General features: G+C 43.5%; 1 protein-coding gene across 2 annotated transcripts in view; it reads right to left on the reverse strand.

The window, feature by feature from the left end:
• trappc9 (trafficking protein particle complex subunit 9) overlaps positions 1–24604 on the reverse strand; it is a 131854-nt gene that overhangs the window by 51026 nt on the left and 56224 nt on the right. For both annotated transcript variants that reach the window (XM_079287574.1, XM_079287573.1), the window contains 2 exons: positions 20071–20213; positions 14015–14125 (listed from right to left, as the gene is read on the reverse strand). In XM_079287574.1, coding sequence (XP_079143700.1) covers positions 14015–14125; positions 20071–20213 — 254 coding nt within the window. The remainder of the gene's footprint in view (positions 1–14014; positions 14126–20070; positions 20214–24604) is intronic.

Here is a 24604-nt window from a genome sequence, read left to right on the forward strand (position 1 = left end):
CAACTTTCTGCTGAACTCATTTCCAATTGGCCAAAATAAAATGACACAGTACCATTTCGAAGACTCTAGGGATGACGTGACAGTTACATAGTTGCCATTTAAAAGGTGCTCAATTTGAAAGTCAGAGCATCAATACAGAAGGAAATGGCATTTTGCTTTCTAAAGATATCGAGTACCGAAGTCGCTTTCCTTGTGTTTTTTGTTATCAGAGCTTCTCTGTGCTTTGTTTACGTGTCACGTGGAGGCAATCCCTCAATCATAGATATGCTCTGAATCTGGAATTAAGCACATTGAAAAGTACATTCATAAAGGTTGAAATCATCCGACTCAGATTTATGTAGTTCCAGACGCTGATAGCTGATATTTAAACTCAGTGTTTAGTTTCGGTAATTTTCAAACGTTCAAAAAAAGATTTAGTGTCCTGTAGGTCTTCAACTAATGATTATTTCTGTTTTTTGGGAAATGGATGCGTTTTACAATTCCCCAGATATAAGAGCAGCACCTTTTTAATGCATTTGCACATTTCTACGGTCATGGATCACAGCCGTCTATGCTCATCTTCATCTGCAGAGTATTTCCGAGGAAAACCTTGATTGCATTTCTGCCTCATGACAACCAATGTGGGCTGTGTGTGGTTTGACAAGTTCTATGTTATTGATCTCGTCTGAACAAACACCCTCAGGTCAAAGCTCCCCCCTCTATGTTGTGGGCATGTTATTTATTTACAAGAGCCAGGGTTTTCGTTGCCCGGGGTTCCGTCAAGTGACACATCTAGGATTGAAGTCTTGTTGTACAAAACGACCCCAAAGCCTACAACTAAATACCCATGAAGCATTCAGCCCTCCACTTAAAAATGGAAATACCAATTTGATCTATTCTTTCTCAGCCTGCAACAGTCTCTGTAGAATTCAAAGACAGTAAGGTGCAGATTTAAGGGGAAAGGGGAGAGAAGAGGAATAAGTGGAGAACACAACCCAATGTCCTCTACAAGGAACCCTGTGTAATGCAACCACAAACTCACAACTGCTCTGCCTCAGTTGAATAACAACATATCAGCACTGTGTTAGCAAACAGCCTCCTAATACACATCCAGCAGATACAAATGAACTTAGCATGCATTCAGTCCAGTTTTCAGTAGGAGTTGCTTGTGGTAATGAACCCACAACTCTGCAGAGCTGCAACCATCTTTAAGTCATTCTTTATACATTCTGCTCCCATGAACCCCCATTCCCAGAAGAGGAAGAAGAAGAAAAAGCTGTATGCTACATAGAGACTCACATCAGACAGACAGTTATAAGAAAGTTAAACATCCACTGTAACATCTACAGTAAAACCCAAATATCCTTCTAATGCGCTGGCAGAGATTAAAACAGAGACAAGGGAAATGGGAATATTGGATTTGCAGCCAGCAGATTGAAAGAAATATCCCTCTAAATTATTGCTGAGAATGCATCACGTGTGCTGAATGTGGTAACAAGTGTATGTTTGCTGAAATGTCAGCCATACCGACTTTATAATATGATATGATGTCGGTTAGTGCTCCTAGCCGCATGTGCTCGGATCTGAACACTCAAAAATCACCAACCTTGGAGATACATATTGAACCATTGCATAGTGAAGCATAAGCCCGATACAGCAGCACTTCACAGGAGAGAAGAAATGTCTCGGGCCTCACCGGCTTCATTATGAGCGATAGGCTTTACTTCAGGTGTTTGACCGAGAAACAGACTTCACGGGAGTCTTCTTCACAGAGGGAACACAACGAAAAGCACTCCCATCATTCCCTACTTACAGAAATGACACGACGTGGCTTTGAGGTGGGCGGCTGAGAGCCAATCACCTGGACATTCCACATGTCCACAGGACGCCAACCTGCAATAAGAGGTTCCTATAGATTTACAGTGGAGTCTCACTCCGAGTGTCGCCCCGTTTTTAACCCTTGATGAACAACTACTGTGACTGCGTACTACTGTGTACTGCTCCCGAAGGAGTCATTGAGAGGAAGACGGGCAGAGTCAGAGAGACTGAACTGACAATTGCTATGTTGTTTCCTCACTACAGTCATCCATCACTGAGCAATCAAATCAAGTATTAATAATATGATAACTATATTGATCGAGCAAATAATACGTAATTCGAGGTAGAAAGTCTGCTTGCAATATACTTCCGTATCTTACATATTTCGACGTTTACAGATAAAACTGCTGCCTCACCTGCATGACATACCTTATTGTGAAATCATTAATGAAATTACACAAGAAAAAAAAAAAAAGACCTCTTGATGAGTCCAGGGACACAAATATATCAAAGCGAGGTGGAGGAGAAAAAGGCAATGCAATTATCATTACACAGCCTTTTCAACAAAGCAGAGCACACATTTAAAAAACAATTACGACTTCCAAACGAAGACGAAAGGAAAGCTCGTGTTCTTGCTGTGACACACTCAAAAACACCCGCCTTTGAAGATTAGTGGCACGAGGCTGATGTTACCGACTGAAGTCCCATCTTCAAATGGGCGCTGCTTTTCATTCGGTCCTCTTCAAAAGCGCCCGCTACACATTAAGTCTAAAAATACCACGTTGCAACAATGCAAATGGACCCTAAATGGGAAGACGGTGCATGGCAAGGCCTGCGACTGGTTCTCTTTGGACAGGTAATTAAGAAGACCCAGACGGCCAAATTCAAATTAACACTTCAAACGAGGTGAAACACAGAAAGGAATGTTTTCATTTAGCATCACATTCAGCCGTAAACAGAGGAGATGTCAATCCCTGGAACTCTAATTTCTGTGAAAATGGCTGCATGTAGGATTTTCTTATTCATAACAATGTTTGTTTGGTGGGATTTGATTTTGGGTTTGCTAACTCCGAACGCTTTTTGAGACTTCACACAAAAATCGGTGTAAAAAAGGAAAATGTGTGCTCGCTAATAAAGAGGCTAAGAATGGCTGGTAAATAGCAGTACATAAGAGGGTATGGTACATACAGTTTACGATCTGAATATGGCTGGAGTCGGTCGCAGTGTGAACAACTATTACTAGTCAAATGAAATTCCCAAGTAACAGTTTTATGACTTTTGAAAAGACAGTTACATGAACTTCATAATTGATAAAGAATGTAAAAAATATTATGAAGAGGACAAAGCTGTGGATAGCTGCTCATTTCAGATATTTAGCTTTGGTGAATTTCATGTCTTACAAGTATCATCATTGTTAAACTGTTGATTTTTGTTTTTTTTATGACATTTAGTCTATAAAATGCATGAAAAAGTAATGAATGCCCACAACTTCTTAGCCAAAGGCCAACAGTTACAATTTAACCCAAAGTAATCCAATTCATAAAAATATAAACGACTGAACAGCAACAATTAAACCATGAATAATGGAATTGTTGATTCATTTTCACATGTCTTCCCCCATCATTTTGTCCATTGTATTTCGCATAAGCCAGTTAAAAAGCATGAGGCCCGGGAGACTCACGATAAATGTTACCGTTTTAAATGCTGCTGCTGCAGAAAAAGAGTGAAAGTAGTTGTGGTTCTCAAGGTAATAGCAGCATGACGCCAAACATTAGTTGAAAACAAGTTTACCACCTTCTACTGCCGTGAAACTTAATGGAAACCTAATTCAAAAACAGCAACACTATTTCAATACATTACCTGTTATATAATCAAACCAAGAAGTGTACCGGTGAAGCAGTGTAAATAAAGAAAATCCAATCTAAAGCATAAGAAAGACCTTCGGTTGTAAGTGTGACAAAGACCACATCAAACCCCAAAGCACCCCTGAAGGTGTAGAAAACTCTCAGGAGAACATTAACAGGCCAAGCCCTCACACCACCACTCCCTCCATCTTCTTCCATTGATTTGATTGTGGAGTCTTTTAAGGATTAGCCCATATCTGGAGACTAATCTAGCCTATTACAAGGCTTTTAATAACAACCTGTGTGCTGAGCTAGGGCCACTGTTGAACATCTCTTGGTCTAATTCCCAGTCCAATTCACCTCCCCGCCTCAACCCACCCCCCTCGCTGATAACAGCGTGCTTGGCCTTTATTTCCCTTGCCGAGAAAGGCGACAAGGGTAGATGGGAGATTGGCTGGATGGAGCCATTTCTCCGTAATCTTTATCTGTTCAAAAGAGCGAGCTGTGAATTGGTTAGCGTTCAAATAAATCCTACAAAGACATGCACAGACGAAAGACAAATCTTCAGAAATAAGCAATGCTATTCGTGTCCATGCATACAGATAGAGAAGTCTATTTCTTGTGCGTTGCGCTGGCCAAGTGGAATGTTTGTCAGCTGCAAAGAATATTTGTTTTGTTTTCTAGCCTGTATCCATTTGGTATTTTGATGACTCACAATGGGCTCGAGTCCATGAGAGTTGCAGCGAGACGACACAAAGAGGCGACTGTTCGTTCTAAACGTCAATGGCGGCTTCTGAAGAGGTTGGCGTAGATGCTGCAATAGCATCTGTTCTATCAGGACTGGACAGACGAGCAAAGGAGGACACGGAAGGCTCTTTTTGATCAAACTGTTTTTGCTCTTCTTCTGACTGGCTTCAGTAAGAGTTTGATTGACAGATGGGTCATCCAGTGTTGTTTTTTAAAGTGCCTGCCCATTTCCAAACGGTTTCCAGTGACTGCTTCTCAGACGGTTCTGTGTAACAAACCATCTGGCTGGTCAGGTTAGTCATCGAGTGGAACCGCTGCAAACATCCCCCGAGGATGTAACTGAGGACTGTTCGCAGCTATTCATTTTGAAATGCCCGATGGATAAACGTATCATTCACTCAGCAAGTCAGGGAGAGACTTCTTTGTTTTTAGGGCTGTGGTCCAGCCAGCAAAGGTGGGTCAGAATTCACAATGATGCTAAGTGGGTCATTGTGACTTCTTTATATGTAGATGCCAGTAAGGGGCTCATGGGTGTCCACTTATTTCACCACCAACGCCTGTTTGACTCTACCACAAGCTTTCCCCGAAGACGATAATGGCAAACACATATAATACGCTGTAATTTACAGAAACATAACACAATTTGAGCTGTGAATGTCCAAATACACTTTATATTTAAGCCACAGACTCTGGTCCAAAAGCCGCTTTACCTCCACTTCACTCCTTATTGTGGGACGAACAACACATCAGCACAACAGCAGTACTTTGTCCACGAGCAGTTGAGTGACGAAGACAACCAGCAGGAAACCAGTACAACAACTTGTTTGACTGTTTATTTGAAGACAAATGATGGTTCAATGCATTTTGTGCAATTAACTGATGGAGACACAGATGACGTCATTCATCATTGATGACCTGAAAATGTATAATTCATAAACTCATAACAGTATACATTTAATTATTTAACGAATTTGAACAAAGGACCTTCATGTTACCAAAGAAAATTCATTTTAGCATTTGTCTTATTTGAAGAGTGCAATTTAGCAATCGTTGGAAGATATTGCAAACAAAGAAAACGAATATTGACTCAACAGAACAACAGAACCAGTATGTTTTGTGCAGAGAGCTACAGTTAAGTATTTGAGCATTTGGGCGTATAGCAGAAGTGACTGAGCTCTACATGTTTCATGATGTTCTTCTGCCTACAAAACACATCTCAAAGCAAACCAAAGCCGGATCACTAAATATCATCCTGTCCACCGGCTGTGACCTCTGACACTATATCGCTAATTACCAGCATCCTGCAATAAGCTGCGACAGTGAAGCCCTTTTTTAATGGCAGAAATAACAGCAGCTTAGGATGAGCCGGCCACAGAGAAAACGACCCCTTCCTAATTAAATGCTGTGTTGCCTCGAACCAAAAAGTACACGATAATCACGTTAAAGCACACGGAACGGCTTTCATCCGACCACTGCGAAGCCACACATCATGTCAACCTGGAGGTCTGTAAACTCAAACATGGACACAAAACAGCAGCTGCCTGCTTCCGGTCCACGACTGTTGATGTGTTACTTCATCTCCTACTTTAATGCCAGTGTAAAGGTATACAACTTATATGTGTGATAGTAGTTTTGTTTTTACTACAGCCTGTGAAAGGTGTTCACTAGCGTGTGATTTAAAGCATGCTGCGAGCTAAAGGCACAGTTTGAATTATGCCCAACGGAGCAAATCATGTGCAGCCGATGTTTAATCGGAGCCTTTTTGCATATTTTTTAACAGCCAGAGATTGCGTTATGTCACCGGGGAGAGGCTGAGAGCGAAGAGCGTACCCACTGTGTGTGTGTGTGTGTTTTCACAGAGAGGGTTATTTTTACCTCACGTGCAAGAGCTTAAGGGTGGAGATCCATAGAGGCCTGTGCAGAGGCAGGCGAGAGCAACGGTCTATTTTTAGACTGCGGCTGACTCCGCGTAACCCTTTGTATGCAGCGGTTGCAGAGGCAGCGGCGCTCCATCCATCCTTTTCTCACTCAATATGATGAGCTGCAGTAAAAAACAACAACACATCCTCACTGCCAATTACTGTGTGCGCATAGGTATCGAAGAATGCCCCCGTGCAGACAATCTTCTAATGCGCTGGCTGGCATTAAGAACGCGTCTTTGTCGAACATTACTAGGGATGACAGAGTGAGCTATTTTGGTCTCTGCTGCTGAAACCCTGAAGCTCTATTTGGGGCGTTTTGCCATTGTGAAACAGCACAGCAGTTTGATGCACGACAAGGGGAGATAGAAGGGAATGACACGCACTGGAAGTTTGTAAATAATAACACATCGCTATATGTGTTGCTGTGAGCGAAGTGGAACCCAAACACAGCGCAGGGGTCAGATAAAACGGTCAAAAAAAATCATTAAAGTTACAGGTGACTGGAGAAGGAAAGGGCGGAGAGTGAGATAAATCGACTCTATCCGTCATATGAATATATGGATTGGGTGGAGATGAAGCACATTTCCAGAATACGGAAGCATGACTATCAAATGCCGACCAGGAGGTTAAAGGCGGCTAGACGGAGTGATCCTAGCCATATAGTATTTCACAGGACATGTGAGTGGAAACATATCTTTATGTTCCAGCACCTAATTAACCCATCTCCAGACAGCCAACAGGGCTAAAAGGTCCTCCAGGGAACACATCATTTCAAGAAAATGTGAGAGGGGGGGGTTAGGACAGTTGTGTGGAGCTTAATGCCAGAGGGGGGTGGACTTCAGCAGATGCACATCTCAGCAGTCAGCTCTCATCTTTGTCAGGAAGCATTGCTCCTGTTCCCTACGCTCAGCGGATACAAGTGCCTGTTTGTTATTCGACCTGATATTGCTCGTGTAATGAGCGCGTAACGCCTCTCCGACAGAGTGAGAAAAAAAGAAAAGAAAAAAAAAGGCCGATATGATTTGCAGGTCTGCGAAGCAAACAATCAAACGGTAATAAGTTGACTCTATGGGCCGGTGACTGTTGAAGGCGGGATGTGTGACTACAAATGCATTATGTGCTCTGCCTGCCATAAAACACAGCACAAGAAGGGGAAAGGTGGTCACCATGGAAACAAGCTCTGTTTGAAAAAAGCTCATGCAATGAGGCGTGTCTGCCCTCGTGCGCACCGATCCGGCAGAGCCAAGAGGCACGGGGCGAACGGAGAGGAGGCTTGGCTGAGAGTGAGGAGCTGCTGCAGTGAGCGCTAACCACAGAGGGCATTGCTGAGCAATGGTGGAACTCGTTAGAGCCGAGGGGTTGATGCTGGGATGGGATGTTAAACTGTTTAGATCCCCTGGGACACGCAGCTGTGGCGATGATGCAGAGCGGGGGATTGGGGAGGTCTAAGAGCAACCTGCTGCTGGCGAAAGAAATTGTCAAGGGATGACTTTCAAGAGCAGCCACTGAATCTTGTGTTTGTTGCAGTGACACATGCTGACCTTCAGAAAATGATGCTGAGCTCGAAAAATAGCCACTTACTGCTTCAGTTTTACCTTGTAAAGTGTTGAGGATTAAAGAGATGGTTCACCCAAACTATAACAAATATACATATGTATGTATTGATGTATCTAGACCTTACTGTGGAGCTCCAGTACAGCTAATACAGTGACTTCTACTGAAGAAAGAATTACTATTGAAAAATAACAGTTCCCGGTAAGAATCACTGCAGTGTTTTGTTGTTTTGGGGTCATTTTTCAATTTTCTGAGCACCTGAAAGGAAATGTAATTCTCTCAAATTGTATAGAGCTGTTATTGCCAGGAGATTAATATCCTAAAATGTGGGTGAATAAAAATATCTGCATCACTGAAGAAAATATGTCTTTCTAATTTGTTTTTTCACTCACAACACATTTTATTGCATTACATTTCTGTAAATTATCTTTGGGCTTGATTGTATTTACTCGTAGAGCTGGAATGTTTTCAATAAAGCACTTTAATTTGAAATGAAAAATGAGATTTTAACTGAAGTTAATTTTTCATCTTGAACATTGTTTTGACCATTTTTCTTATCAATAATAATAATTTATCAATATCAGCTGGGATCGGCTCCAGCAACCCTAAACAGAATAAGTGGTTAAAGATGATGGATGGAAAATGAAGTAAAATAAAAAATGATATTAACAAGAATAATAATAAAAACTCCATCTGCTGAAAATGTGGGGCTTGTAAGTGGACCTTCAGTTTCGATGTCAGTTCTTCCAAACATTGAGATTTAACGCCCTAAAGCTGCTAATTATTCAAGAATAGTAACGATTAATAAAAATGCGATTAGCACCAAGTGTCTAGCAGAGAGGACGAGAGAGGACAGAAACCACTGGAGCATCATGAAGGGTGCAGAGAAATCTCCAGAAAGATGCTGAGCGGGATCGTATAACAAGGAGGATGTTCTCCCGCTGCTTGTATTCATACAGCTGATGGAGACAAGTGCCTCGGGGCTTCTGCTTCTCAATTCAGATAATTAGATACAGTAGATAACACTTGCACAAAACCCATTCTATACAGAAGAATCACCCACCGAAGGACTTGACTGACTTGCAGTCAAACCCCCTTAATTACGATGGCGAATAACTGACTTTCCAGCCTGACACCCCGGACAACAGTTGTGTTTTGATTTATATTAATAACAGACACTTTCATTTGCTCCGTCTCATCAGAACCTGCTCATTCGATTGAAGACGCAGTCGCAGAAAGGTCAGGGCTGTCTGATGACATGATCGCGCCTTTCCCCTCAAATGAAAGAATAGAAAGTAAGCGAGGGGAGCAGTGCTAATTTACATGCTGTTTATGCAGAGCAGTGACCATTGGAGCCTGATCATTTTTCTCAGCTCAAGGTGGTTTAAAAAAGAAAGCCACGGGGGAATAATTGTCGGGTGAATTAGTCATTTCTTGCAGACTTCGTGTGCATGGCGAAGCATACTGATGAACGGATGTTCGGTTTTACAGTAGCACGATCAAAAATGTGTTGTTCACCTAATTTCCTCAGAGATATCGAACAGAGGACTTCCGCTTTTTCCGTTTGTGTTAAAACACACCGCTGATTAATCTGTTAATCGGTGTTAATAAGTCGTACCTGGTTGTGTCATGAGGTGGAGTTTAGCAGCTATCCAGAGGCTCATGAGGTCAAACTAACCAGCTCAGCAGACAACAGTTTCAGTGCTAATGTTAGGACAAACTGTGTTTTTACATTAAAAGTCACACGTTTTCAAATGCATTGTTATTTCAATTAGTATTATTGAAAATAAGCATGGCAGCAGCCCAGGACTGAACACCTGCAGAGAGACAAACTCTGCGATGTCACACGGGCATACAGCGGGTTCTTGGTGGAGCTGAAGAGTGAGGAGCACACCGGCATCGAACCAGATTTAAGGGGCATTTGCAGGTACGTTTACAAGTTTTATGTTCTGCAGCTGAGCAGATAATTAGCTATCTGGCCTGCAAATTGACGATAACGGTGCATTTTAGCTCGGTGAATGTTTGTTCGTTCCCTCCTTCAACAAGCTCAGGTGCAGGACAAGATGTGTGCTTTAGTTTGTAAGTAAGATAAGAAGGACACTTGAGCAAGACAGACGATCAGAGTCTGTGGCTCTAGAGTTGTGTAGAACGCTGCCGTCTGGCCACAACTGTTACGTCACTGCTTTATGCAAACATTTGATAGACCGATATCTCCAGCATTCACACTCATCAATGCAAAATTGGGGGCGCCATCAGTCTAAAAAAAAGTACTCCAGAAACAAGAACACATTGAATATAAAGGTCTCCCTTTTACTTTCAAATTGTCAAGATTTTTAAGTTCCACTGTGCTATAATAATAATCTAAAGATGTTTGTCTGATTACTTGCCCAAATACCCAACTTACTTTTCCTTAGTCCACACCTTTCAATCAGTTTGATTCGTCTGGCATTATGACACGACACAGCGGTTATTGGTTAAAAAACGATCAAGCCAAAAAGCACAGCAAGGGGACTAACCATTAGCCAATGAGGGCCATGGGCGGGACTTAACGTAGAATACAATGATGAGCCGGACATTGATCGCTAACTCGCTTCAAATTGGCAGCATCATATTTCGCTAAAGCAGACCTCTCTTAATATGAGCCACTGTGAACATCGCTGAACCAAGAACAATGCTCTGCCAGGAGGATCTGGAAAAGAAAAGACAGGTGCACGTCCTCTACACGTCCTCTTCTCTCTGATCAAAGAAAATATGGAGAAAAGAAAAAGTCTCATCTGGGCATTACTGTGTTACGCTGGTCTTTGGGAACCTCGATAGGCTTCCAAACATCAAAGTGACCATTCACATTCTGAGGTGCTTCACTTTTTTCCACTCGCCATGAAAGAACACCATCACGGGGATGAAGACCTTGTAAAAGACATGTCTGTGAATGATATGAGAAGATGAAAGCGGCACTCTGTCACTCACCCTGTTCACCCCTCTCCACAGGGAGAGAACACACGTTCCACAAACTAAACCAACTGCTCAAACACAGCATTCAGTAAATCTACCAGACGATGGCAACAGCTTCCTGTTGCCCTCATACGGAAACACAAGTCCAGAAACTTTTAAATCTACCGTTTAAACTGCTTTATGTCTCGCCACGCATCACTGCTTTTCTATTTTCTATTTGTGTAACCACGAAAGAAAGCTCAATGGAAACAATCAAAAAGCATTTGATGCAGGAGTAAGGCGCGGATGATTGACAGGGTAATTTTTTTGCGTCCGTCTTGGCTTCACCGGTCCTGGATGAAGGATCCCGAAAACATCTTGTGGCTTGACACTTCATTCATCATAGAACAGGAAAGAAACAGAAAACGACAGGGCCATGTGATGTCGCCAGAGGATGAGTTGAAGAGACAAGCACAATATGGTTCAGCAGACGGAGGTCTACGAGTCCGTCGCCCTGATCCTCTCTGTATGCGAAACCCGACCCCACGCTGAATAATCTGTGTGTGTCACAGGAAATGATCAGCATGTTGCTACAAAACAAAAACGGAGCAGGGGATGAGTGAGGTTGCATCCACTAGTCTCTGCATCGTAGGGGTATCTACACAAATACTGTGAAATGAATCCATCATCTGGATCTGAACTAATCTTCCGGTCATGAATCTATACGTCTGAGGCATCGAGAAGACTTCTGTACTTCTGTACAGGACGGAAGCGCTGATTGGTGGAGTCAAGGCCAACGGCTGTGTCTGCAGGGAATGTCAGTCAAAAGGGTAAAAAGACAGAGAAGTCTATATATACACACAACTGAAGTCGTTACCAGACATGACATTTTGTGCCTCAGAGGCACATTGTGTCATATTGTATCAATTTCTTTCTTTTTCAAATCAATCATACAACTGGTGCATTATGCATTCAGACCTCTACTTCAGTCCTTGTGTATAACATTGACTTCACGGTGACATCAGTGAGAGATGGGTCGAGTCCATCTCCGCAATTTGGGGAATTATACGACAGCGAGAGACAGCGTGACTTAAAATAACTGCAGCTAATGCATTCAAATGAATACTAATGGCAAAACAGCAAATATGACCTGTTACATTCTATCAAACCCTTGAGTTGTGTACAGTTGCTGTGCATTGTGTGTGGACAGTGGGGGAAGAACTGCTCCTTTAGATCCTTTACTTAAGTCAAAGTAGCAGCACAACGCTGTGTAAACACTCCGGTAGATGTCCCGCCTTCATATTTACTTGTACTTAAGCAAAGGTACCGTCAGCAAAATGTACTTTGAAGTAAAAGTAATTGTCCTGTATATGACATTGTTTGATTGGTAATATTGATTCATGCACGGGCAGCGTTTTAATGCTACAGCCGGTGGAGGAAGTGTGAACTACTTTATATACAGCACAGTCTAGTCCTGTTGATCCTAACCCAGGGGCCGGGCCCCATGAAGACAGACGCAATATCAATCTGTGCTCCTATTTTCAGACTTTTCCATCGTCCTTGCTTTTAGTAAACAATGCATGCTCTTATTTATTTTGGGCCTCAAACCATTATTGGAAGGATCCCACTTTGAGGGGAAACTTATTGGAATTGCTCGCAACACAAATACTTTGAAATGTATGAGGAAATGACGACTTCTCACTTGATTTATGACCTCAGCAAACATTATACACATAAATATAAATAATAAATAAATGCATTACCAGCATGGTACCTTGAGATCAAAATCTCTTACGAGAGACTCCTGGAAAAGTTAAAACCGCAGCGCTTTTCTGTGGCAGAAACTCCTTTATTCTCTGGTGTGATTTGTATATTTCATGAAAAACTTGCAGTGTACAGTAAGAACAAATTTAAAACTGCCAAAAAACATAAAAACAAGAACTAATCCTTCACACTGATATGGTATACTGAAGCAGCTCAGTCAAAAAAGAGCAGCACGTAGAAAGGAGTGTGGTCCAACTAACCAGCGATCATTACAGTGATTCCACTGTGGGGACGACACCACCTTTCATAAATGAACACCTGACCTGTGCAGTGTGCAGAGCATTTTAAATGACCACAATACATTATCTCACAGCAACACAGGCGGTGTTGTTGATGAAGCTAATTTGAAACATGTATTCAACTCGTAAATGCTGAGGTGGTCGGATTCTCAACATAAAAACAAGAAATCTGTTGAAGAAAGTTGAATTCACTTGAAATCAACATGTACTTTGAGGAAGTATGAGTTGGTTCCACTACATTCCTGCGTGCCGTTATGCAGCGTGTTTTATTGTTTAAATTTCACGAACAAATAAAACAGCACCTCTAAATGCAACTTTTTCTTTGGAGGTCTGAAGTGGTGTTTATTTTTTCGTGGTTAAAAACGCTGGTGAGCTGATCCCAACAGCTCACTTCTGCACAGGGAAGATTATTTGTCGTGAGCTGAGTGATGAGCTGTTTGGCTCCGTCTGAATAGATCTCTTCCCGCCCCCTAATTCCCCTCAAATAATAACATTCCTCACAGAAAGGCCTGTGAGTCACCAACAGTGCACTGGAGAGACGGTGCTGACAGGAATCTTTATTTGCTACTTTAACACACAAGGTTTGATGTTGTATATGTGCGTGTGTGTGTGTGTGTGTGTGTGTGTGTGTGTGTGTGCAGGTTCAGTATATCTGCCTGTCAGTGGTAAATGCAAAACAGGGGAGACACATTAGGGATGAACTCATTTGGGGCCTAAAAACAGAAGCAGAACTTGTATTGTCCCATCTCCCCCATATGTCTTAGAGACACTAAAACTGAAACCCAGACTAACACAATTATTTTAGGTGAAATAGCAGCTCTTTACAGATTCGTGAGGAACCCTTAAACATAAAAAAGGAGTAGAAAACGCCATCATGAAGAATGTTGGGGTGGAATTAATCCTCCCTGAACCAGCATATCAGTCAGAATGTCAGTTTGTAATGAATATGATGTTTATAAGTCTGCTACTCAATCCTGGGATGAATTCTACAAGAAGCATTAAACTCTAGGGATGTCACGATCATGTTTTTCTTTGCTCCGAGCATAACTGGAAGTTGAGAAGTATTCAGTGAGTTCATACATTTTGCCGCCACATGGGACGATACCGATACGACTATAAATCAATGTGTTTGTAGGAAGAGAAACCTTCCGCTCACCTCTGGCACTCGCTGGCGTGGAGAACCAGGTCCTGGTTGTCCTTGGCGCCGACGGTGAGCTCGTGCTCGGTCGGGTTGAAGATGTCGAGCAGTAGATGACACTGGCGGGTGCTGTGGACAGACGCAGACACGTGAATTTAGAGAAGAATCAGAATCTCTCCGTTGACTTTAATAAAGCACAGCCTCGTGCACCATTATACACAAACAGGGTGTAGGGCGACTCCGTTGTCTGTATAGCCTATGCATAATGGCCCGTTTATGTGTATGTGAGTTCATACTTCATGCATCAGGCGGATGATTACTTTCTAAAAATACACGGCCACATACGCCCACGCGGCAAATGCGTGAGATCAAGAGAAGACACGTGTGAGGTACTCATCGGCCCTTGTCATATCATCAAACGGTGGCGGTGCTTTGATCAGGCCTGCCTTTCTCATGCAGATCATAAGAGGGCCAATTTGTGATTTAGATCAAGACAGGAGATGCGATGCTGGCCTTTCAAAGAGTTAATTTTAACCCGCAAGTACGTTTTTTTTTTTTTTCGCCCGTTAATGATGGATGAAAGGAATGAATATCTCAAAACAGAGCAGAATGTCCAATGTGGTGTGACATTAATAGTTTGTGTAGGTGTACAGGAGGAATGAGACAAGACTACATTAAATTACATTAAATCATTGACACATAATGTACACACTGAAGAGTCATAATGTACACACTGAAGAGTCTCCAGGGTGAGGGCATACTGCACATCCACGAACAGCTAAAACATAGAAGATAATCCAGCGCTGCAGTCCAGACACAGTACGGCCGCAGTATTCATATTTATTGACGCGGTGTTATGTATATTATTATGAACATGAGATCCTCACGTCTGTCACGCAGCGACAAGTGTTGGCCGTCATTTCGTAGCTTCCGTTGACAGCGACGTGTTGACTTCTAATCTGTTGGTGAATTTAAGAGGCAGCTCTGTAGAACTGGGTTTCTCCACAAAGAACCACACACAGGCGCCACGTTAAAGCCGTGTTCACCGGAGAGGTGCTCAGAGGAAATAAGTCATGAAAAAAAAAGACAAATCCACTCAAGAAATCTTAGTCAAGGAAGACCAAACGAGCCCTGCTGTCTGAAAAAGGTATGAATGTTATTCGACTCAGTTTCTTTGTTCGAGGACGGCCCGAGTGTGAATACTACTCACAACATGACCCTGAGAAAAATAATATCCAGAAAACATCACGTCTCATATTTGAGCATTAGATAAATGAAACGCTGCCCTTCTCCACATCCTCACTCCAGGTCACACAAAGCGCCCCCCCCCCCCTCCCTTCCAGCCAGCGTCTTGCCTCTTAAACCGCAGGGGTTAATGGAGGCTGAGGTTGAGCTTGCCCAAGTCCCAAATAAACTGCTGTGGCAATTAAAGGAGCGTATTTTTGAAGGCCTACCCGTGTTTCTTTAATTGTCTTTGTTGGCAGACGTGATTAACGTGCCGAGTGGGGCGAGGTACTGATTTATAGGCCGGGCTGTTTAGCTGAGGTGATCAATCACACTGCCCAGTTACGAAACACGGGCTAATTGCTCATGCACCAAGTACCGCAGATAAACTGAAGGAAAAGAGCCGGGGATAAAGGCACAGAAGAGGTGGCGTCGCACCTTTTGATACGAGTTCACAGAACAGCGGTGAAGGACTTTGTTCAGGAACTGTTGCAGAGGCTGCCACAAAACGGCTGTCGACAAACGCTGAAGATTATGCTTTTGAACTGAATCGTTTTGATAAGTATTCTGCTGAGCTACTACGCAGGGCACCGGGATGTTAGCCAAATAAATAATTCAAAACCGCCAATGAGGTTTCAAACAAATTGTCTCCATTGCAGGCTGTGAATTTTTAAATTCCTATTTTGGAGCCGAGTCGGCGAGGGAACAAAGTTATCCAAATTGAAGACGTAGCAAACCTGCTCCTTTGCTCGTATCTGTGCAAACAAATCGTCTATCAACGGAATATCTCTGCCTCATGTGCATTTAATGAAGCACAAAACAACATTGGCTGCCCGTGTTTCTCAGTGTAGGGATTAGTCAACATGACCACAACGGGCACCTGAGTGCAAATGAGGAGCCGGTCATGAACACAGAGCGAGACCTTTACTACAGATCATTTCAGGGACAGCTGGTGGTTTAACAAGGGGGGGAGAAATATCCAGTTCATGAATGCCACTGTCCATTTCTGAGAACACTAGCACACTGACAAATGAACTGTGAGGTCAGCATTTTGCTGTTATTGATTTGAAAAGGACTCCGTCGCAGTGGAGTGACTCTAATCCTGGCGCTGAGACCACGAGCAGACGTCAATATGGAACCAACAAACACCAGAGTCTCGTCGTCTTTGCTCCCGCGTCAACAACACAGAGCGGATCGGCACCGACATTGACGGCGCATTACTTTGGACCGGGGGTATCGTCGTTGCGAGGCCGCGGGCGGTAAACATGGCGCACACGCCGTGGGAGGCGGCGACGGCGCAAAGATCAATGGAGCCGAGCACACGCCTCAGTCAATCCTGCAAATCTGTGATCGATAAGTGCACACAACGTAATGGTCCTAATTAGCCTGGTTTGAATTACAATCAATGATGGGCTATTTTTAGCTGTACGGGATCCAATAAGTTCCAACACAGCTGTTAGCTGACGGCAACGGAACAGCGGAGGGTTTCCTTCATTCATGAGCTGCAAAGTGTCGGAATTCCACGATGCTAAAGATGATACACAGGATGACCTTTCATGAAAACACATCAGTTCACTTCCCCCCAGCAGAGCAATGCTTTTTTTTCCTTTTTCCAGGGCAACACCATGTTAAACGGATGGGATTTTAACAGGTCCCAGTACAGTATGGATCACTGGGTACTTCACACATCCGGGCTCCCTTTCTCGAACAGATCTGTCACCTTACATATGGCTCACCGCGAGACGGCTCATGGGGAGAGAGTAAGTTCCGCAGTGAATATGGCAGGAAAGCAAAACCATAAGCAAGAGGAGGCATTAAAACGTACACCGACGTAAAGGGAGCACAAAGGAAAAGAGAGGAGAAGTAATGAAAGACGTCACAAGAGACCCAGTGAAAAGAAGAAACAGATTAAGATGATGAAGAACGGACAGAGGACCTGAGGAACAACCAAACACAGAAAGGAGAGAGCATTTAAATAAAACTGAAAACAAGTGTTTCAAGAGAATCGGAGAGAGAGAGAGACAGAGACAGAGAGAGAGAGAGAGAGACAGAGACAGAGAGAGAGAGAGAGAGAGAGCGAGAGCGAGAGAGAGATAGAGATACATGACGATTTAATACACTCCCAGTAGCCCTGTAAGAAATACCCCCCTCTGCGTCTTTTGTGAGGCCTTGCTTTGTGGTGTTGTGGTGGCTTGTACTGATGCATTATACAGCACGCTGTTTCTAGGGCTGGGAGCAATGGCCAAAACAAACAATCGTGATCCTTTCAGAGGATTTTCTTTTTTTTTTTTTTTGACAATTTGAAATACAGGGTGACTAAAACATGGCACGTCATATATTTTAGGACGTCATGTGCAAGACGGCTGACTCATTCAGTTTGAGCACGGATAGAGCGGAAGACTGTGAACACCAGTTCATTCGCGCTCATTGTTTGTGCTTCTCGACGAGACGTCAGCCTGACGTCCGCAGCATATTTGCAGATAATGTAGCCTGCTATTGTCTTTATTACATTTTGACTGAAATTATGTGCACATTCGTGTTTCCAAAACATTTGTTGCTGGGGACTCACTTTTTAAAAACAGCAAACCATCAGCAGCGATGCCAGGAGGGCAGAAGAAAGATCAATATCGGATCCTACCAGCATCTGTCATCCACAACAGCTGGCATGGATGAAGGCCTCCCCTTCTGCTGAGGTATGTGTTGCATCTACACTCGCTAATTGTCAAAGCCTTAATTATACACGTGACATCCACTGGTTACCTTGATTAAATCGTATATAACCAGCACCAGGCAGGTGCTAAATAACCAACCGCCCCGAGGCAGCATGAAAGTGTAAAGCAAGAAAGTAAGAGTTTCAGAGGTGAAAGTAAGACTTTACAGGACACAGAAAAATGTACGCGATGTGGAGCAAGATAATGAGACAAGGACGAGAGAAAGAATGGAGGGAGATAATTAGGGAGAGAGAACATGCTCATGGATCACAGGGAGATCTCTTTTACTGTAACTACTGGGCCTGTTAGGACATGAAGGCACAGCAGCTGAAGCACACTTCAGCAACAAGGAACTGGACTGTCAAAAACAAAGTGTTTTGTATTTTTAAAGAGAGAGAGAAAGAGAGAGAGAGGGGGGGATAGAGAGGTAGAGAATGAAGAAATGACTGACAGAGAAATGCAAAAACAGATCGAAGTTGCCGTATTATTGAGCAATTTCATGCAACCACTTCTAAATGCCTCTCCTAACTTGCAGCCAGAGAGAAATCCAATATTCCTCACCCCGACCAGTGAGGTGTGTTACAGCACTTTAATGTCCGTCCACGGGAGGAACATTAATCGTTTATCGTTTATCGTTTAGTTCTTGAGGTTTCTTTAACTGAGGTTTTACTGATGTGGTCCTGTAAAACAAGTGATATTAAGACATACAAATAAACATAATAATGCATTTCATTTCGACACATCTGAAATGAGATTTGCTCATTGCGATGAGGCAGGAAGTGTGACGGGTGCGGGTGAGGTCGCAGTGTTGGGACGATGGTATTTCAGCCAGTGCAGCATCTCTAAGTATGCATACGTATCAGCGCTGGGCCAAGATGGATGGCTTGAACTGTAGATATTATCACAGCTAATGATTCACCTCAAGTGGTCATTACTCGGCTACAATCCGTCTCCCTCGCCTGGAGTTTCTTTTTTTCATGCGAGTTGGGGAGCTGAAAAGTGAAGTGAAGTGAGACACCGGGAATGTGCACGTGTGCGTGCGTGTGTGTCAGAGGATGTGTGATTGTGTCTGCAGTAATGTATGTGCATGTCGAGAAAGAATGTGAGAACATGAATAAAAAGACTGAATATCCATTCATCATCCGTGCATGTCTGCCACGATGTGACCAGAATAGAGTTTCTTAGTCCCCTGGTTATGATCGCAGTAATGTCTGAGCATTGTCGCAGTGGTTAAAGAGAAGGTCGATATGTATTCACCAAATCAAAAGAGAAAAGAAATAGCTGAATTTGTATCACAAGCGAGATAAAATGAGCCTTTAGAATCGAGACGTATCACCTAATTACCAGGACAAGAGCGGCCGTGAGGTCGATTTTTCTCTGCTTTTCTGGCACTCCAATGAAGGTTGAGTATTATTTCTATCTCGTCAGACAATGGCTGGTTTTAAATGAACAAATCAAAAGCCCATACACACAAAAAGTGGCAGGTTTAAATGCTCATCAGATCATTTGCACTGAGGCACAACTCCCGGCTATTGAACAGATGTTTACCAACCCACTCTGAAATAAAGTAACTAAATCATTAAATCACGATTTCATGAATCATTACATGAAATAGCCACGTTTGACCGACTGAATTTGATTCCGAGAAGTCAAACGGGCTTGTGATGTGGGGAAAACCCACGTCGCAAGCCCGTTTTGCCCGTTTTGAATATTTGTGACCAAGTTTGATTTATGTGGATTTATTATTTCAATAATAAATAATAATTCATAAAATTCATATTATATTTTATCTATGGATTTATTTGTTATGTTTTGTTTTACAAAGTTAAGAAAACAAAGTTGCATGAACGAATGATCCCAGTCACTTCCTCAAAGCTCGGCATAAGCTAAGTGAAACACTGGCCGAGACACAAAGCCCACGTGAACAGTCGGATTAATAAATCCCCAATTATAACTGTGTTTTACTGCAAAAAAAGACATTTTTGATATCTCTCTATTTCCAGCCATGAATGTTATGAAGTCAAATGTGACGGGAGAAAAGAAAACTTGGGATTCAAAAGGTTACCCAGCCCACAGCTCACATAAACATCACTAATAACTTCATTAATCCACAGACATCGATGGTCACTCGTAGGTTACCTGGTTGCAGGGAGGGTGTTGACTCTGGTGAAGAAAACAGACGGCTCCACGTCTACATGGACCCACAAAGACAGCTCCCTGTGGTAGCCCTCCACTTTGCCTGCTCCCCCCGAGTACTTGAAGTTCAGAACGGCTTCCAAAGTCTGCAAAAGGACACGAGAGGGTTATAGATGCGGATGCAGCTGGTGTGACAGTGTTCTACAATGAAGGGCTGATTCAGCAAGAAAAAAAACTGTGATTTCAAAGCCATATCTGTATAGAAGACTGAGTGTGATTCGGGTCAGAGGTCACAGCCTGCATGTTGTTTCCTGCAAATCCATCAGCCAAACTGGTCTGATTTTGAGATCGATGCTTCAGAAGTCATTACGGTGAGATAATTAACGCACCTCAGCACAGCCAGCGTGCCCTTTAATGAAAAGTGCACCGGTGAGCAAGGCTGAGAGATTTTTTTTGGGGGGGGGGGGGGGGGGATTGATGGCGTGACGTTTCTCGTCCTAGAACAGTGTGGGAGGAGAGGGCGGCCGATGGGGGCGGGAGGTGGGATTTGCTGGCGGTGTTCCGCGGTGATTGGAAGAAAGTCGACACGTAGAATAACTCAAGAGGTATTCTGTGGCGGGGGGGGGGGGGGGGGGGGTTACAGGACAAGCAGCCAAGTGGGCGCGAGGGACGGGGGGGAAATTAAAAGTGGCAGTTCATGGTGAGAGAACACCAGCTGACTCAGGCAATGGGCTGAAGCCGGTTAAAGGGAGCATCCAAGGTCCCGCCTTCCCTCCTGTGGGGCCTCTGTCGTCTCTCCACATATTGCTGCTGGAGGTACTGGCTTTGCCTTTCCACAACACATTTCACTGATCCTTTGATTATTTTCACTCTTTATCCCCTCTTGCGGGGGTGCAGAGAGCCAAGTGCAATGATTCGGAGCCTGCTGGCTAGACGTCTGGCCTATTACAACCTAATGCCGGAGGCACAGCACACCGAGCAAAGAGATGGAAACATTAGAGAGGATTATTGTTATCGTAGACCAAGCACTTTAATTCTAAAATGTCACTTATTTTGAACTGCATGGGTTTCATTCTACGTTCTTGGTATATCTTCATGTTACACCTCATGATATTATCGTTCCTTGCCCTGGTATATTTTTAATGCTATTCTTTTTTGCTACGCTAGCAGCATGGCTCTATGGAAGATTCGGCCTTTACTTTGGTCCTGCTCTCACATCGCTATACCTCTCTCACAGAGACATGCATTCTACAACACAAACAGTTGACAGTGGGTCAAAGTTGTATAAAGACCCTGAACATAATGTCATTAGCATGCTTCTGACTGATGGAATACTTCACAAAGCAACCCTTGATGCAAAGTCTGCAAATTAAAATCCTGATATCCTCCCTGAAGACCATTTCCCCCACCATCCGTCATCCCAGTGGAGCCGGTCTGCTTCAGAAGTGAAGGCAGAGCAGCAGCCCCACAATGCAGCCAAGAGACAGACACATGCTGCGCTGGCAACACAATGAGAGGAGCAGCTCGTTGATACGAATCTCACTTGAATTGATTGACTGAAATCTCTCAGATTCCTTGAGCAGTCCCACTGTTTGAAGGCCATTTCCATGAAAGTCTATGTTTTCTCTCTAACAGCGTTTGCGTCACTTGCTCATGTTGGGTGAAGGATAAGGCAGGTGTTCCATCTTTTTAATTAGTGTCAACAAAGCCCACGGAAAGAGAAAAACCAACACACGAGTTTATCCTTCCAACAACATTGTCTGTGTTGCCAAAGCCTGACATTGCCACAGAACATTTTCGTCCAAAAACGATTTAAAACACATGAAAATAGATACAATTTCAGTGGGTGACATGTTGCTTTGGAACAATAAACAAAGCCAGTGTGTGAATGTATATATTCTGATTTACGTATTTTTATTAATGGTGAGGATTTCTGATATCGAGGGCATACGTTGGAAAAATATTTCGTTCCAGCAAAACAGTGCTGTGTCACATGCAGCTTGTGATGCTGGAGCTGCATGTGTGGTACCAATGGCCACAACACGATCCTCTCGAGGAACAGCGATTGTCTCGGTGACACCGGCACACAGCGGCCGTGCACTCCAATTCCCTTTCCAGACCCCGAGCTCTCCCCCTCCGTTCAATCCTCCCCCCCCCCCCCACCCCCGCTCTGCTCTCCACCCCCTCAGGACCCTATTTCAATCACACTGGGCTAAAAATAGAACCGGCTGTAATGAGCTGACAGCAGCAACACACAGCCTGACCGCGCACATGATCCGTGAGAATGCCAAGAATAAGGAGACAGTTTGATCAAGGCGTTCGCCTCCATCACCAAAAACCAGGCGGCATGAGCCGTTTACGTTGATGCATTGTAGATTGGAGCCAACAAGCAAACAGGAAATAGAAGGAAATTAGGAAATAGAGGGACATGGCATTTGACTTTATTCTGTCATTTCGATGAACGACATACAATTGTCGAAATATGACAGCTTGCATCCTTTAAAGCTACACTATGTAACCTTTCGGGTGCAAGCGGTAGTTACATGATAGCGCAAAAAATGCTGCCGTTTGGCATTTAGCTAACTGTAGTGGAGCACAGTCAAAGTTTGCGATATTTACATATATTTTGCTAAAACAATAAGCTACTCGTCTTACCAGACAAAGTGAATCTTTGAGCAACGGTGCGTTTGACTTCTTTGGGATTCAACTTTCAATTTGTTAGGGGAAGAAGTTGTTATTTCTTCTCACCAAAGTTGAATCGTCTCGCTGAAAGATATCTCAAGGTCCCGCTATAGGATGTCCGATTAGAACCGGCACAGTTACTGTACGTTGAATCACACACTCGTGGACCATCCATCACACCCATCCATACAAATGATGAAGCATTTGTTTTGACAATAGAGGTGAATTCCCAACGTCACACACGCAGTTCTCTCTCTCTCTCTTGCACATGACGGGCGAACAAAAAAACAGAAAGAATAAGAAAGCTAAAGGCTTTTTGGATGCTTTGGCACTGGGCTAAAGATCCTGACACATCTGGCTGAGGACACATCTGGCCTCCTGAAAGCATCCCAGGGACAGGCAGGTACATACAGGGAGGAGTTCAGTAACACCGGAGCGATGACTCGCGAAGGTGTTTCAAACTATTTAGCATTTCACTCTTATGCTGTCATACTGAGAACAACAGACACATATCAATGTGATCAGTGCATAATAGAGGGGCAGCTCCTTGAAAGATTAGCTTAGCACAACAACTGGAAGGATTTAAGTAACATCCACCTGAGGGACAGGAATACGCTCAACACACTGCACTCAGTTATGCGTTCTCTACGCTTTAAGCATTTTCGAAGTCGTTATTGTATGCATTGAAACCGACAGTTTACCGTTTACAGTGCGTTATACTGTGCATTACCGTCCCATAAGTGCCCAACAATCAAAAGAGAAACGACAAGTGTGTGGTCTTATAAGACCCCCTCTGTTGTAGAAATAAGATCCCTGAGACAATATATTTTGGGTCGTCAAAGGTTTTTGGGAAACGTGTTTATAAACGGAACATAGTTGGGCGACAGGTCATCTCGTTCTCATGTTGTGAAGTGTATGGAGGCTCCCACCTGACTGGATGGGGTATTGATCTCTCAGGGTGGTGAGACGGTGGCCTAATTGCGGTAGGCTAATTGTAAACTCAGCTTTATTTGTGTGCTCAAAGTCCTCACTTGGTGCTTCCTGTTTGTATTTCATGTTTATAATACATTTTGTCCAAAGCACGATATTGTTTAGCCCCATTTTGGACAGGACACACACACCTGTATATTAATGAATATATATAAATACTTAGTGGTTAAATAAAGACAAACCGGCTTGAGGTTGCAAGAGAACAAAGGTTTGAATATAAAATGCACTTCTGATGAGTCAGGAAAGTCACACGCAGCTAATGGAAATAATTGTAAACGCAAAAAATTGAATTTCACCTGGTCACTTCCACAGTCTCAGCCAAAGCCACAGTAAAAGGCACCGGTGTGAGACACTGTTACCTCCCTGCAGACAGACTAATTTGAACTGGAGTAAAGCCGGCGTTAATGGGCGAGGAGTACACTCACAACGTCAATTTCTCCGTCTGCTTTCAAAAAACATTTATTTTTCCCACCTTAATCTGGAAAGATATGTGATGAATTACATGTAGCACCAGCAACACGTTCTCTCTTCTATCACGATCTGGATCCCAGGTGTTTGTGTTCAGGAGGTCTTCCATCATATCTGGGACAGCTGGTTGAACGGTGGGTAGACAAGAGGGTCACAGTGTACTTTGAAGATGTGATAAAATGGAAGTCTGTGTGCCTAATTGTCCTTAAAATGAGGCTTGACCCCTGCTCAGGTTGCATCTGCCTTGCGGCAGGAAAGCGAGCCACGAGCCGCGGGAGCCATTTGGTCGCCAGCGGCGGCCTCGGCTTCTGAGGAATGACTCGAGGGCATTGGTACGCAGCGTGGATCCATTCGGAGCGCTGCTGGGACTGACTCATATGTACACCCGGCTGTCAAT

This window comes from Melanostigma gelatinosum (assembly GCF_949748355.1).
Source record: "Melanostigma gelatinosum genome assembly, chromosome: 17".
In the NCBI taxonomy this organism is placed as follows: Eukaryota; Metazoa; Chordata; class Actinopteri; order Perciformes; family Zoarcidae; genus Melanostigma; species Melanostigma gelatinosum.